This window comes from Eubalaena glacialis, chromosome 12 (assembly GCF_028564815.1).
Source record: "Eubalaena glacialis isolate mEubGla1 chromosome 12, mEubGla1.1.hap2.+ XY, whole genome shotgun sequence".
Taxonomy (NCBI): Eukaryota; Metazoa; Chordata; class Mammalia; order Artiodactyla; family Balaenidae; genus Eubalaena; species Eubalaena glacialis.
In genome coordinates this window covers 44,115,068-44,132,556 of record NC_083727.1, presented here as the reverse complement: position 1 = coordinate 44,132,556, position 17,489 = coordinate 44,115,068, and the positions used below count along the sequence as shown (strand labels likewise).

Genomic DNA, 17,489 nt, shown 5'->3' with positions numbered 1-17,489 from the left:
GCCAATCTTCGTAAGAACCCTTTATCCAGAATGTCATTGTACCTGTGAATGAAGTGCCTCTGCTCCAAGTAGACACAGCCTTTTGAAATATCTACACAAAGGTCTACAAGGTCAACCAAGGTGAGTAAAGGACCATGAAACTGTAAGAAATAAAAGAAAAATTACAGGTACTTTTCCAGTTTGCACAAAATATATATGGCCACATATATATGCATGTACACACACATATATATGATGTTTTAAAGGAATTTTTAGTTATGGTAAAAGAATTCAAACAAAGAGGAAAAGAACTACATTTATAGGCTTTCTACCAAAATATACATAAATAAGACTATCTTTAGTAAGCAGAAGCAATATAGAATCTTTATTGGAAAGATCTCAGGGTGTTAGGTCAAACAGACTAGTTTAAAACCTAATTCTGCTACTTACAAGCTGTGTGAACTTGCTCACATTGCTTAATTCACTAAGCAACTTTCTCATATGTAAAATGGGAACGATAATACTGACTGTGTCAGATTTGAGATAAGATATGTAATCTGGCTGGGACATAACAGGCACTTAATAAACAGTAGCTGCTCTCATTAGCAGTAATGATGATAGTTTAATCAGTTTAATTATTGGCCCAATGTCACGCTATAATGTCAGTCATGACAATGGGCTTGTTCTCCATATGAGCCCCATAGAAATTGTTAGCAATACTCTATTTCAAGGTCACAGATTACTCCTCTCATCTAAGAGAGCCAGCACAAATATACAGTTGAGCCTGTACTGGCTGCGATGATTTCTACATGAACAAAGCCAGTTGAAGTTTTTATTAGTACCATATGGAAAAAATTCAAAGTTCCTTCCTGGAGGCTATATTCATATACTGTCTGTCCCTTACCATTTCCCTGCAATTACCCTATTTCAAGCCTTTCTCATCCCTATCTGATGCTTCCCAAACTTCCCATGTCTCCAGCCTCCTGTGCTTTAATTAGCTCACTTTGTTGTGACCCACTGCCTGTAGAGTCTATTACAGATTCCTGAGCACCACCTCCATGGCAGCCCCGGGCTGCACCAACCTCTCTTTACATCCATTTATTTTCCATAGATTCTCTTCTCACAGTCTGTGCTTTGGTCACACTGGGCCATTTGCAGTTCCTTATACCTGCTCTGCATTTCTCAACCTCTCTTCATTATTCCTGCTATCATTCCTGGAATGCCCTCCGTAGTCCTGATTTCCATCCACATCCTTCAATGAGTATCTCAAAGGATTTACAACCTTGAAATTCCTTGATTCCTCATAGATGGGTGCTCTTAAATGCTGTTCCCTCTGACTCCCCTGACAAGCTCATGTCTCGTCCCAAAAGTAGGAAGAATCCTGAATTCTGGGACTCAACATTGCCATGGTCCCACTCAACCACACCTATGTCTTAAAACTAAACTCAATCTTACTCCCAAGAATCAATCCCTTGCAGCCCTGTTCAGGTCCACTAGACGCGTGCCTCACAGCCTTGTGTCTGAGTCCCTGCCTTGTGTCTCGACTGGTTCATTGGTTCCTCTGTGAATGGAATCCTGCTTTGCCCTTGGCAGAACCTACTCTACTCTTGAAGACATTCTTCGCAGAGAATCCTACTCCTGAACTTCAGTCTGGGGGCTAGTGCCCTGTTCCCTGCTGACAGATTTTCAAATGCTGCCTGCCTGCTTGAATCTCTAATTATAACTTGCTCCTAATAGTCCCTGTGACAACCTATTGGAACATTTCATTACCCCATGTCGGGCCTCCTTAACCCCAGTTGCTGCCCTCGGCTACCACCTGTCTTCTCTTGCCAAACCCTCCGGACATATTGAACCTCCATCTCTGTCCATCCCTAGTCAAAGCCTTTTATAACTCATATGAGTGTAGTTTCAGAAACTGTTCTATCTCACACCTTGGTTGTGTCCCAAACAGAAGACCTCCTCCGTGAAGCCTTCTCACATCTCCCCAGTTGGAAATCATCTCTATCTCCTCTGTGCTTCAGCAGTGTATTCTCTACTCCATTCTAATGGGCCTTCCCTCTTTCTACCTTAAATGAGTCATTCATATGTGACTTACCCACCCTACCATGTGGCAGGGCCCTTGAAAGCAAGAGCCACACCCTCCACTGTCGTAAAATAAATACCCAGCAAAAATTTCATGAATTGAATTGTATCTGGCTATGTAGTTGTATTATTTTGATAGACAGGGTTTTTTGTTCACTTTTTCTATCTTACTACAATCTTAGAATATCTAAGCTAAAAGAAGCCGAGAAAGTTTTGGATTCAGTGTTCCATTTTACGAGGCAGAAACTGAGTCCTAAAAATGAAGGACCAGACTAAGGTTTATAAACCCAGTTGCAGTCAATCCATATGCATTCAACCCAACAAAACAGTCTCAGAGTGGGGATGGGGAGAAGGGTGCTTGTGGTAATTCTGGAAAGGTGCCTCTGAGCACTCTCTGTGCTGGCCCCGCGTGAACTTAGCCTGACGGGGGCGTAGAGCCTGTGGTCCTCCGCTGTGGACCCCGCACCTTGATTCTGGCACTCAGCACCTAAGGGCACCCTGTGCTATAAGGTCAGGGCGAGGGAGACAATCATGGACACTGCCTTGGTAGCCAGCAGGAAAGGCAGCGGAAGAACTGAAGTGCGCTTGAGAACCAATTGTCAGAACCACTAGGACACTGGCTGAATAAGAGTAGTTTGGGAAAAGCAGCTCTGTGAGTTCTTTCAGTCCATCTTCATTGTCTCTTCTCTCCTCCACAGAAAACCAAAAAAAAAAATCTACAGAGGCACTTTCTTGTTAAAGATGAGGAATTGAATTTATGCATTTTAGTTTCATTCGCTCCCCAAACCTTACTAAAATGACATTATAGAGGAAATGTTGTGATCTCAAGAGGATAAACAGATCAGGAGAATACATAGAGCGCAAGGAAACATTTTGGAGGAAGGAAAGCAGGTGGAGGTGTGGTCATTTAGCAGAGCCAAGAGAGATGAAAGCTGGCTGCCTGCAGAAGGAGAAGACAAGAATTAAGTGATGTTTTTCACTATAGAACCCCATAAACACTCTGGAATTCCAGGTAGCAAGTATCTCTGAATGCAGGGTTGAGGGGCAGGACTGAAAGCAAGGTGAATATTTAAAAGTTTGTTTTAAGGGCTAACTAGACCTTAGATCTCCGCCCCACAGCAGCAGGAGGCTTTCCTCTGCTAAACACACACACACACACACACACACACACACACAGAACCAGAACAACTCCAAGTTCAAAGATACCAGTCATACTAAGGCACTGTGCTAAAAATGGAGAAGGGAATTAAATGAGAATCCTCATCCTAAGCCTTGAGACCTCCAGCCCTCTTCCCCCACTCGACTCCCTGAACTGAGGCTCAGGCATTTATTGCCCAGGCAGAAGACCAGCAGATTCCTCTCTGGGGAAACTGGCATATGCCAGGGAAGACATCCAGATGCTGTCATTAGGGGACCCCAACGGAACATCAGGGTCCCACCAGACAACCAAAAGGAAGCCGCCACAGACATAGGCTCCAATCAGCTCCTTAGGTCTCACTATTAAATATGAAGACCAGCCACAAATTACCAAACATTTGAGAAAAGCTTCTCATATTACAAACAGATCCCAGAACAATGAGGCAAAAAGAAGTCAAGACAATGCAGGAAGCAAATTAACACTTTAAAAAAAACTATAATTAGTATCCTAGGAAAGATAAAAGAAGATTTTGCATGTATGGAAAAATCAGAATACTATTTTAAGAGGCAGTCAAAATATAAGAATGAGTCTGTGGCAAATTAAATTTTTAAATTCTATTAAAAAGTTAAGGAAATATACCAGAATTGAGAGCAAAAATACAAAGAGTAGAAAATAGGAGAAAACAGCTAATAAAAGAAAAGGATAAAACAAAGGTGACCATTATCCAACTACTAGGATTTCTAGAACAAGGACATAAAGGGAACAAAGAGTTTTCTTTATTACCAAAGAAATAATATAAAAAATCCCAGAACTGAAAGGGATGATTTTCCAGGCTGAGTGTCCAGATAAGTAAAAAGTACCACAGATAAAGAAGTTCCTGGGACTTCCCTGGTGGCACAGTGGTTAAGAATCTGCCTGCCAATGCAGAGGACACGGGTTTGAGGCCTGGTCCAGGAAGATCCCACATGCCACAGAGCAACTAAGCCTGCGTGCCACAACTACTGAGCCTGCACTCTAGAGCCTGCGAGCCACAATTACTGAGCCCACATGCCACAACTACTGAAGCCCACGCGCCTAGAGCCCGTGCTCCGCAGCAAAGAGAAGCCACTGCAATGAGAAGCCTGCGCACTGCAACGAAGAGTAGCCTCTGCTTGCAGCAACTAGAGAAAGCCTGCAAGCAGCAACGAAGACCCAACGCAGCTAAAAATAAATAAATAAATTTATAAGAAAAAAAAAAAAGAAGTTCCTAAAATTTTCCACAGAGAAGGACAAAAAGCAAGTCACTGATCATATGTCCAGGAATCAGAATGGCATAAAACATTTTAAAGGCAATTGTAGAAGCTAGAAAACAAAGATGCAGGAGTTTTATTTTTGAGGAAAAGGGATTTTCAACCTAGAATCCAGCCAAATTATTAATCAAGTGTGGGGCGGGGGGAAAGAACAGTTCCTCAAAATGAAAAAAAAAAGATTTTTGCCTTGCATGCTTTCTCTTTTCTAAAACAGAACAAAGAAGCCATGGAATTGAGGAAATAAAGGTCCAACATGGAAATTACCAAGGTACATGTGAAGGAAACCCCTAGGGTAACAGCTCTGTAGAGACCAGAGGACAAGCGCCTGTATCGACTCCAGGAGGGAAGTGTCCAGGAAAAATATGGTGAGGAGCTGGATTATCTCATATATTTACCCATATTGTGAGAAGGGTTACAATTCTGTCAGAGAGTTTAGGAATATAGAAACCTAAGCAAATGGGGAGAGGAGGGAGGCATTTATTAAACTACACAAGAGAAGAACCACAATCATAGTATTTGAGTAACTTAGCAAATAATAATTAAATAGACATAGTAACATAAACTTGCAATATTGATTTATCTGCAAATTGGGGTAACTGTCAGAGGATGGGGAAAACAAAGTTTTTCTGTGTGTAGAGCTGGTGGGGTCGGGCTGGTACATGACTAAGAGCTTAAATCCTTGCCTCTTGCACTAGGCAGTCAATAGATTTCCTCCAAGGTTGAAAACTCACTGTGCAGCAGTATAAGCAGAGCGTTTAGGGAAGTGGAGGTAAACACCAGAAGGAATGAGCAGAGGCCTGGGATGTGGGGGTGAGATAGAGCACAGGACTCCTGTTTTTCACCATAAACCTTGTCATATATTTCAGTTTTTTAGCTATATAATGTATACTTCAGTAGAAATAAAAACCGTAATTTTTAAAACTACACATTTAAATTTTAGTTACTTGTTTTGTCTCAGGTGTTTCTCACCTGAGACCTAAAAGCAGGTTCCCACAGGTGCTGAGACCCCCGGCCCTCATTCCCCACACGTGCCACAGTATTTACACTGTCCACTGTGCTGGATGCTGCTCTAGGCACTGCGGACATGGAGAGGACGGATCAGGGCTGCATTTTGTTAGCAGGACCCTAGAGTGGACGGGACCTATTAGCATGGTTGTAGGAAAAGAAAAGTAAGGAACCGGATGGATGGCATGAAGGAGGATGCATGAAATCAAGACTTCTGTTTTGGCCAAAGTTTGAGACGCCTGTGAAAATCCACACAGAAAAGTCAACTGGGAGAGATGTAAGACTAAGGGCTGGAAATTTCAATTTGGGACAGAAAGGCAGATAGATTAAGTACAGAGAAACTCCACACATTCTCTGTTCTTCAGAAACCATGATTCTGGCAGGGAGGGACCTATTTTTCCATTAGATACTAAGAACAGGCTCAAATAGCCAGAAAATGCCAGACATTAGCCCAGGGTCCTAGTTTGACTAATTCAACATGAAGGAAATATAAGAATTTTTTTGACAGAAGTCTTCTAAGTTTCTACCATCAGCCAAAACTGCAGCCTATTGAATTTAAAGGAAAATAAGACGAACTTATAGGTCATCTGCATTACATAACTAATACTGTGGACCCCATTTCCTACCGATGTCATCCGGGCTTTACGCAAATAGGTAAGAAGGTCTCCTCCTTCCATCAGTTCCAGGATGATGTACTGGGGCTCATTCAGCAGACAAACGCCAAGCTGCTTCAGAATGTTGGGATGACTAAACTTGCTAAAAGGTGAAAAGAGACAGGCAGGATAACATGACAATGACAGAAATCTAGTGAGGATCTTTATGGAATAGAACAATTCTTTATTTCTGGTTTCCTTCAAAACCCTGATTTTTTTTCCTCTTAATAAATGAAAGCCTCCTTTTCCAAGAACCCAGCTGCATGCCTGCCTTACAGAAGTAATATTGCAACCCCTAGTGGCCAAGGCATGTGGATAGAACAGAGGGAGTTTTAGAAGAAGTGATATTTATATTAAGCATTTTATGTTCTGGAAAAGAAAGTAATTTTAACTAATGTCCTTCTTCGAAAAATATTTTAGAACATTATGTTTTTGGTCATGACAAGTATGAAATATTCTCTCCCTTTCAGAGAAACAGTTCAGACACTCAGGTTTGGCTACAAATATTTTCTCAAGAGGTCAAAGCAAGTAAGCCCCAATCTAACAATCAGAACCCACAACTTGGGACCCGATCAACCACTGCCTCAGGGTGTATTAAGATTTATTTGAGTAATTTTCATGACCATCAACTAACTCTAACCTTGAAGACAAGTTTACCAAGACCAGGGATATTCTCATTGACATCACTGTACTTAAGAGAACTCTCCCTTACTTGGTCTACTTGACCCATTATCACACATTTAGAAGAACATAAGCATATTTAAAGCTGAACAGCTTCAGAAATCCCTTGCAAAACATGCTTCTCATTGAAGGTAAAAGAAAGGACTGCCTGAGGACTGCTTGCACCCAGGCCCAGAAGACTGGATTCTATGGAATACTTGTCACTCCAGACATATTTCCTTTTAAACTTCAGCCATGTTTATTTTGGGTATGATCTGTTATGTCAGGTCATTTTGAATGTTAAAAATCCACCAATCAGGGGCTTCCCTGGTGGCGCAGTGGTTGAGAATCTGCCTGCCAATGCAGGGAACACAGGTTCGAGCCCTGGTCTGGGAAGATCCCACATGCCACGGAGCAACTAGGCCCGTGAGCCACAATTGCTGAGCCTGCGCGTCTGGAGCCTGTGCTCCGCAACAAGAGAGGCCGCGATAGTGAGAGGCCCGCGCACCACGATGAAGAGTGGCCCCCGCTTGCCACAACTAGAGAAAGCCCTCGCACAGAAACGAAGACCCAACACAGCCATAAATAAATAAATAAATAAATAAAAATTAAAAAAAAAAAACCACCAATAAGATGTAAGAGCTTCCTACCCATACCAAGGGAAAATTATTTTAGAGCTGCCCTGATACCTCATCAGATGTGCCTCCTTCAGGAATTCAATCTTCTCCTGGTCTGTGGAGCCCTTCTTCAAAGTCTGTGCAATGTAAAAACAAGCCAGGAATCAGTATAGCAGGCATTTCCGTGAGCTCAGTGGGTTAATGGAGACAATCTTTGTTTTGTTTTGTAATATCCACCCTTATCATAAAGAATTGTGTTCTCCAATTCTCCAGCCTCCCTTGCAAACAGGAGTGGTCATATGACTCAGTCCTCGTCAAAGAGATGTAAGGGGGAAACTGCTGAGGGAGAGAGGCGTGTGCAGAACTTTTACTTTCCTGAACATATACATCTAACACTATCCTTCCCCCTCTCCATGTCCTGAATGAAGATGTGATGCTTGATTCTTTGGCAAACATCTTGGGACCATGAGGCACCATACATGTACAAAGTTGAGAGAATTTCAGATATACTGTCTCTGGCCTGACACAGTACTACACCAAAGCCAGAAGTCAACTTGTTATGTAAGAAAAAGAAACACTTGTTTAAACCAGTTGAGGTTAGAGTATGTGAAAGACTGTTAAATGCTATCAATTGGAAGTGGAGAAAATTTCGCCAACTTCTCTGGTTGTATAGCCCACTCTCAAAGCAATAAATTCCTAACAAGCAGTGATCAGGATATTACTCAATTACATAAAAGATTCATCATCCTTTGATCAAAAGAAAGTTTTATAAAAATATGAGGGTATATCCAGGGCTTCCTTAAAACTACATCAAATACACCATGATGAATAATTGTGTAGTCCAGGGGTCAGCAAACTACAGCCTGTGGACCAACTTCAGCCTGTTACCTATTTTTGTACAGCTTATGATCTGAAAATAGTTGTTACATTTGTATTGATTGTTATTTTATTTTTTCCAGCTTTATTGAGGTATAATTAACTTGTTACATTTTTAAATGGTTGAAAAAAGTTATAAAAAAGAAGAGTATTTCATAACACATGAAAATAATATAAAATTTAAATTTCCATTTTCATAGATAAAGTTTTACTAGAACACAACCACACCCATTCATTCACATATTGACTGTGGCTGATTTCACACTGCAATGGCAGAGTTGCATAGTTGCAACTGACACTGTCTAGCCAGCAAGGCTAAAATATTTACTATCTGCCCTAGCACCTAGCACCCCAGTTCTCTTATAGTATATTTGAAGGGAAAGACTGTCTGCCAGGTCTTAGCTAATTAGTAAGTCCCTGTAAATATGCTGACATAACAAGTCAAGGAGTTAAAAGATCAGCATTACCTTCACTGCTACTTTGGTTTCTCCACTTCCAACTCCTAAGATGTCTACCGCTGTCCCTTCATACACTTCTCCAAAGGCCCCACTTCCCAACAAGAGACGCAGAGTCAGTTTTTCCCGAGGGAAGGCAGGAAGACTTTCAATCTCCTCTTGGGTTGGAAGCGTACTGGAAAATAACGATATTTTTGGTCTCCCAAAATGCATATGGTTTACGAGTGGGTGTCGGTGTTAGTGTTTGAGAAAGAAAAAGTTTGAGAAAGAAAAAGTATGAGAAAGAGGAAGAGAAATCTTATGGTTTTGCAACACTGTAGTGCATTCAACGTGACATAGTGATGTGTCTGTGTTCCTATTCCTTTCCTATTCCACCATCCAGAATATTCCTACTCTCTTCCAAAACCCAGACAGAACATGTTACTTCACTTCTAGGTACCTTCATTTTGATAGCATGCCTGTGTGTGCACTGCCTCAAGACTTTTTACTGTAGTTTGTTTCATTAAAGTTATCAGCTATTAATTTCTTCAGGTCACCAATTTGTATAAAAAGCTATTGCAAATTAGTAATAAATACAGCTGGGCTTATGATCTCAAACGCTTTTGCTTTACTTCATACACCTGATCTCTCATGTAAAACAAAATTTACTATGACCACAAAATTACTCCTTGTCCATCAGGTTAACTTTTAGAAAGTCAAGCTTCTCACTTGGAATATCATGAAGGGAAGGAAATCCATCTGCATTAAAAACGCTTTGAGATTTTAAAAGAGAATCTTGAATATCAGATATGCTGCAGATTTTCTCCAGGAAAAGTCAACTCTGAAAAGCTGATTTAGGTCACCTCTGTGTCTACTTCAAATCCTGTGTTCTTACGTCTTTAAATAAATTTCTAGAAGCAAGGCCGTTGGCTATATAATCCTTTTTGCATGGAACATAACATAGTGTCTTGTACAATGAGACATTTAAATATTTTCTTCAATTATGATGACAATGGAAATTCAAACCTCGTCTATTTTAGAGAAGTTTTGTAGGCAATCACCATAGAATTTCTGAAAACAGAATAGAATTGACTTAATAGCACACACAAGAGACCTTGGAATTCTTCTCTTCCAGTTGAATCAATCATGTTACCATCTACTCCCTTCCACGTAGTAGTTATCTCCTTGTTTTATTGACTTTCAAACTATGTGATAAGACACTAGAAAACAACTAATTTTTGTTTATTTTTCTTAGGATAGGATAACAACATAATTTGCCATCCATCCCAGGTCACATTTGAGAGTGAAAGGGTGTGTTACTTTTGAATATGCCAGAATAATATGGGCATAAAGCAGGACAGTTCTGGGTAACGTGGCATGCATGGGCACTCTCTTTAGAGTTGCCCACTCTTCATCTAGGTGCCCTGTAATGCCAGCCCAGGTTACATACTGTATCGCATAGCAGGCATTCGCCAGTCCTACTCCAGCGGCCAGACCTCGAAGGTCAGCCAACTCTTTGTCTTCGTTTATGAGACCCGTCAGCCCTTCCTTGGGAGTTTTTTGATTCTTTAATCTTCTGTGCCAGACTATAAAGACAAAAGAACATAATTTACAAAATAAAACATTGCTTTCTTTTTCTTTAGGAAATGCTAACAATACATTTTTAAAGTTTATACTGAAGAACACTATTGATAGAATAACAGAATTTGATTGAAAAAATATGCCCATAATAGAATAACTAAATCCAGGTACAAAGCCATATAAAAATACATAACTTATACCACATCACATTTTATCTCACTTCTCAGAGTAAATTTTAATATATTTCTTATTGCTGTTATAAACAAGTTGAAGCAACTTAATATCAGAACTTATTTCTCAAAATCACCCATAAACTAGAATCAAAATAAACCAAAACAAACTTGCATAATAATTATTAGTGAACAAATTCATTTCTGAATCCAGATATGTCCAGGTTATACTCCTCAGCAGACCTGAGGAATGCTTTCAATATAATGGCATGCTTTATTTTAAAATGCAGAGTACAAGAGTGTATATTCATTGTTTTCCATAATACACATACTCAAATACATAGAAAAATTATTAGAATGAAATCTACCAAGTGTTAGCAGTGGTCCTCCCTAGCTGTGGGATCATGGGTGATTTGTATTGTCTTCTTCATACAATGGGCAAATATTATTTTTATAATCATGAAACCTAAGTAATATGTTTTGAAGATTAAAATACAATTATATCATTAAGATCGCCCATCAATACTAGAATATTGGCTCAGAAGTTGAAAACAGCAAGGATGCTTTGTGAGATGATGATTAAAATTTGAACTTTATTCCATAGTAGCTTCAGTACTCAACAGGTGAGAGTTTTATGCAAGTGAAATTCCGTCTGAGGGACCACACAGGGAGAGATCTTAAGTACCTTTGCTAATGCAATTCTTCAAACCTGAAATGCTCTTACCATCCCTCTTCATTTTTAAAGGCCCAGAATGAGGCCCCACATCCTCAGGGATGCCTTCCAAGACCTCTGCCGCCTCTGTTGATCTCACATCTCTGAACATCTAAGACCAACTGTGGCTCTCAGTCAGCATGGCTATGTCACTGTCTTCTACATTTCCTATTTCCTTTTATTGCTGTTTAACACATATCCTGCTACTTATCTTTTCGTACAGGTATGTCTTACCTCCCCCATTAAATGGCAAGCTCCTGAGATCAGCAATTGTATTTTACAGTTTATTTTCCTTTGCTCCCAGTGTCAGGCTCATGTTGCACAGTAGATATAACCACTCACCAAAGTGAAAGCTGTCGATGCTTATTTTAAAACCCTTGCTTCAATTTTGTATTTATAAGTATGACTGATGAGAGCCCTCTGCACAATACAAATTTTTAAACAATTGCTGTTTTCATTATTTGAATAACTCAGTCTTTTCTCATGCACTCGCATAATCCTACCGGTAAAACCACATGCACTGCTACTAAAAGCAAAAGAACCAAATTAGCTTAGCTATACTCAAAAATCTGTGAGTTCCAAGTACAATAAAGACCTTTAAGTCCTGCGAAAGTCAGATATCCATAGGATGTCTTGAAAACACAATAGATTGTCTGAAATTATCTCATGTTCATCCACTAGAGTTATGGGTTTAAACAATGGTGATGTACAAGTAGGCAGGCAAAGGTCAGATGAAGGACTCTTCATGTAATACTCCTTCCCAGTAGGAAAGCAGACAAGCAGCCAAGCCTATATGCCAACTGCCAAATATACTGCAGTCATATGCATAATTCTGGAGGGGCTGGCTTAGTGGCACAAACATCAGCTGTGCAATACTTAGACTCCCTGGAACCACAGGTTAAAATCCTGGCAGGGTCAGCTGAAATTTTTAGCTTTCCAAGTTAGCTGAAGAAATAATATATTCCATATATTATCTGGTGTGGAATCTTTGAAAAGAAATCTCAATTCAAGTTTCAATGTGCTCTCTAATAGCTTATGACTCTAATCAGTTTTGGGAAGAATATAGATTGAGAACACTTAGTAAAATATTGGCTTTCTTTATCCTGAGAGTTCAACTTTATGTTTGTAACTTTTCCTTAAACTTTCCCCTATTTATGAAAAAAAAAAGAAGCTACTGTTTCCTGAATATGCGCTTGAGTGTTCTCCTCTGGTAAATATCATGTCTTTTTTGTAATGTTTCAGCATGTCAGGGACTCATATGTTAATAATGACAGAGTGACCATATATCTTATAATCCGAACCAGAACATTTTGGGGACTGAAAGAAAGTACTATCAATGATTATGCTGAAACAATAGGATGAAGCAGGATGTATGATCCACTATGGTAACCCCATAGGTCCAATATTTAATCATCTTTTTGGGAGTTGTCACTGTATTTTCTCATCATTAAATCTTAAGAAAAAAAAAAAAAGACTTTTAAGACCAATACATTAGTATAAAATGAGTGGTGGGAAATAGCTAGCTTTCTATCTATCTAACCTAATTCTTCTGCTTTCCTGGTCATTTACAAATGAACAGGGATTTGAAACAAGCAGGCCAGACATCTGAAAGAGAGAGTATTGAATGCTATAAGGCAGAAATGGATCTTCTGCAAGAGGCCCTGCTCATTCTAGACCAGGCTGTCTGCCTGGAGACCTAAACTATCCCGACCAAGGATTGTCACTGGTTTCCCTTTAATCCAACACTTTTTTTATACCCAGAGTTATTTTTCTTTTATTTATTTCAAACTATAAGTCACAAAACACTTGTTATATAGCCAATCTGTAATACTGTTTTAAAGAAGGCTAAAGTTGGTGCCTTTGCAAGTAGTTTTATCTAAAGTATACTGTGAAGTGTAAATACAGATTTATTTTTCATAAAAGTTACCCCAGATTAGAAAAAAATATTCACAGGAGTTAGTGGCTATTGAAGTATAGCCAAAGGTAACATTGTGAATTTTATAAATTTATTTCATGTGGAAAATTATATCAACTCAGAGATTAAATCAAGTAATATGATCAAATAAACAGTTTATTACCTATATTTTAAAATCTACTATACTTACCAAAGGTCAATAGGATTGTAACAACCAGAAATATTCCAATTATAGTAGTAAGTATAAAGCTTGTTTCTGGTATCCAAAAACCATCTAATAAAATAAATGAGAAAAAGAAATTAATTCAAAGAGTAAAACTAGATTGCCTCCGTGATATGCCAGATATGCCAGAGTTAGCTCCTACTGGATTTTTGCAAGCCACTTGTTAAACCATCGGTAGCTTGAAATCAATCATGGTGAGAGTATTTACACCATGAGAAATCAAAATCAAGGTTTTCTTCTTTTCTTTTTCTTTTCCAATGATCTGGTTTACCAATACATCATTGGGATATACCCACCCCGTCTTCTACGTTAAAATGGCTGAGGAAACATGTATAATCTTTTTAGCGAATTTGGGACAAAGAAGTCTCAGTCTTCACGCACTATATGGTTGGGAGTATTATTTCTTCTATAACATCTTCATGTACATTTAATTCCATGAGTACTGAACTGAAGAATATAAACATGATAACATGGTACCTGCTCTTAGATAGTTTCATTGAGCAGAGGAGACAAACATGTGGACCAGAGCTGGCAAACTATGGCATGCAGGCCACGTCTGGCCACAGCAGCCTGATTTTGTACTATTCATGAACTAAGAATAATTTTTACATTTTAAAAATATTATTTGAAGGAGTTCCCTGGTGGCACACTGGTTAAGAATCCGCCTGCCAACGCAGGGGACACGGGTTCAAGCCCTGGTTCAGGAAGATCCCACATGCCATGGAGACAGTAAGCCCGCGAGCCACAACTACTGAAGCCCGTGCACCTAGAGCCCATGCTCCGCAACAAAGAGTAGCCCCCCGCTCGCCACAACTAGAGAAAGCCCGCGTGCAGCAATGAAGACCCAACATAGCCAAAAATAAATTAATTAATTAAAAAAAAAAAATATATATATATATATATAATTTGGAAAAAAAAGATGCTACAGAGATCATTGAATGTAGCCCGGAAAGCCTAAAATATTTACTATTTGGTTCTTTGCAGAAAAGGTTTGCTGAGCTCTTCTCCAGATAACTAACTATAGTGCAAATAAGAATGATGTCAGTTTTGTATAGAATAATGGGCTGTGTGTGTATAAAATGCAATAGTTCATTTTGCCTAAGGACCAGCAGTTAAGCATCACAATGGGTTCATTTAAAGTTAGGCCTTCAGGCTCCCTGACTTCAGACTATACTACAAAGCTACAGTAATCAAGACAGTATGGTACTGGCACAAAAACAGAAATATAGATCAATGGAACAGGATAGAAAGCCCAGAGATAAACCCATGCACATATGGTCACCTTATCTTTGATAAAGAAGGCAAGAATATACAGTGGAGAAAAGACAGCCTCTTCAATAAGTGGTGCTGGGAAAACTGGACAGCTACATGTCAAAGAATGAAATTAGAACACTCCCTAACACCATACACAAAAATAAACTCAAAATGGATTAAAGACCTAAATGTAAGGCCAGACACCATCAAACTCTTAGAGGAAAACATAGGCAGAACACTCTATGACATAAATCACAGCAAGATCCTTTTTGACCCAGCTCCTAGAGGAATGGAAATAAAAACAAAAATAAACAAATGGGACCCAATGAAACTTAAAAGCTTTTGCACAGCAAAGGAAACCATAAACAAGATGAAAAGACAACCCTCAGAATGGGAGAAAATATTTGCAAATGAAGCAACTGACAAAGGATTAATCTCCAAAACATACAAGCAACTCATGCAGCTCAATATCAAAAAAACAAACAACCCAATCCAAAAATGGGCAGAAGACCTAAATAGACATTTCTCCAAAGAAGACATACAGATTGCCAACAAACACATGAAAGAACGCTCAACATCATTAATCATTAGAGAAATGCAAATCAAAACTACAATGAGATATCATCTCACACCTGTCAGAATGGCCATCATCAAAGAATCTACAAACAATAAATGCTGGAGAGGGTGTGGAGAAAAGGGAACCCTCTTGCACTGTTGGTGGGAATGTAAATTGATACAGCCACTATGGAGAACAGTATGGAGGTTCCTTAAAAAACTAAAAATAGAACTACCATACGACCCAGCAATCCCACTACTGGGCATATACCCTGAGAAAACCATAATTCAAAAAGATACATGTGCCACAATGTTCATTGCAGCTCTATTTACAATAGCCAGGACATGGAAGCAACCTAAGTGTCCATCAACAGGTGAATGGATAAAGAAGATGTGGTACATATATACAATGGAATATTACTCAGCCATAAAAAGGAACAAAACTGAGTTATTTGTAGTGAGGTGGATGGACCTAGAGTTTGTCATACAGAGTGAAGTAAGTCAGAAAGAGAAAAACAAATACCGTATGCTAACACATATATATGGAATCTAAAAAAGAAAAAGAAAAAAGAATGATCAGAAGAACCTAGGGGCAAGATGGGAATAAAGATGCAGACCTATTAGAGAATGGACTTGAGGATACGGGGAGGGGGAAGGGTAAGCTGGGACAAAGTGAGACAGTGGCATGGACATATATATACTACCAAACGTAAAATAGATAGCTAGTGGGAAGCAGCCGCATAGCACAGGGAGATCAGCTCGGTGCTTTGTGACCACCTAGAGGGGTGGGATAGGGAGGGTGAGAGGGAGGGAGATGCAAGAGGGAAGAGATATGGGGACATATGTATATATATAACTGATTCACTTTGTTATAAAGCAGAAACTAACACACCATTGTAAAGCAATTATACTCCAATAAAAATGTTAATAAAAAAAATTTAAAAAAATAATAATAAAATAAAGTTAGGCCTTGAAGGAGGAGAAGAATTTCAGTTGACAGAAAGTGAGAGAAAGGAAATCCCAGCTAAGGACAAGTGGTAGGTGGTGCAAGCCTGCATTCTAGGCTGAGGGAAACAAAGGCTGAGGACCCAGTGTCATGAAAGTTTTTTACCAGTCTGACATGGCTACAGCATAAGGATAAATACCAGGAAAGATGAACCACAATTGGAGGGCAAATCATGAAAGGCCTTAAATGCCACAGAAAGGTTTGTACTTGATTCTGATGGCAGTGAATGGAGAGCCATTTCAAGCATTTCAGAGAGCGGTGAAGTGATCCAGCTTGCGCTTCAGCTAGATTAACTGTCAGCAGTAGGATTAAGCCAAGAGCACAGGCTAGAAATGGTAGCTTAAATTAGGAAAGTCCAAGTAGAAATAGGAAGAAGTGAACTCATTAGACAGAAATCAAGATAATAAAATCAACAGAACTTGGTGGCCAAATAGAGGGAAAAATCCTACATGGTACTGAGATTTCTAGCCTATGTGATTAGAAAGGTAATGTGTTATGAACAAAAATAGGCTACCCAGTGGAAGATACAGATATCGGGAAGTAGAGTTTCAGGCCTATTGTGTAGCAGCTGAGAGTACCAGGAACAGAATAATAAGGCTGGATAAAAACCAGACTGTGGACAACCTTGGAAATCCATCTAGGAACATGGACGTGATGTGGTGGGCATCAACGATTAGCTGATTGTTATGGAGGAGAAAAAGGACGTGCCGATCTTGATGTTTTAGGAAGATCACATCAGATGAAATGAATAGTTCAATAGTTTCAATGATAGATTGGTGAAGTTATACAGTCACCCAATTTACTGCTAATGCTAAGAATTCACTTATCTTTACCTCTGAACCCTTGTGTAGTAAGTTGGTATATAGACAGACATGATAACATACCTCCAACGAATATAATGTCCTCACTGATTCCACTATATTCACCAAAACCCAGATTATTTACAGCTACTACTCTGAACTGAAATGTTCCTTTCAGGTTTTTGGACTTCCATGTGCAAATGCTACTGCATGAGCCATTAAATGCCATCTTCCACATTAAATTCTGGTTCTGTGAATTGTTTGAAGTGCCCTTACTGCAAAAGAAAGAGCAAAGTTATAAATATAGGAAATATACAAGACAATATATGTGTTATTTCTAGGTGCTCATATATCATTTAATGACAGAGCTCCAAAGCGTCTCCTGTTGCACACTTTGCCCTTGATTTCATTCCTCTCACATGGTTTGGCTACAGAACACAGCAGAGTCATAAAGTCATCCCAACAGTGCCTGGAGCCAACCAACTCAGCCCATCTGGAAAATTACGAATAATCAATGGCCAAGAGAAAGCTGAAGATCCT

At 39.3% G+C, this 17,489-nt stretch overlaps 1 protein-coding gene across 2 annotated transcripts in view; it reads right to left on the bottom strand.

Annotated features, from left to right (window-relative positions):
* ROS1 (ROS proto-oncogene 1, receptor tyrosine kinase) overlaps positions 1-17,489 on the bottom strand; it is a 111,873-nt gene that overhangs the window by 17,680 nt on the left and 76,704 nt on the right. For both annotated transcript variants that reach the window (XM_061207014.1, XM_061207013.1), the window contains 7 exons: positions 17,034-17,224; positions 13,302-13,385; positions 10,184-10,319; positions 8,767-8,929; positions 7,496-7,560; positions 6,120-6,249; positions 43-140 (listed from right to left, as the gene is read on the bottom strand). In XM_061207014.1, the coding sequence (XP_061062997.1) occupies positions 43-140; positions 6,120-6,249; positions 7,496-7,560; positions 8,767-8,929; positions 10,184-10,319; positions 13,302-13,385; positions 17,034-17,224 (867 nt within the window). The remainder of the gene's footprint in view (positions 1-42; positions 141-6,119; positions 6,250-7,495; positions 7,561-8,766; positions 8,930-10,183; positions 10,320-13,301; positions 13,386-17,033; positions 17,225-17,489) is intronic.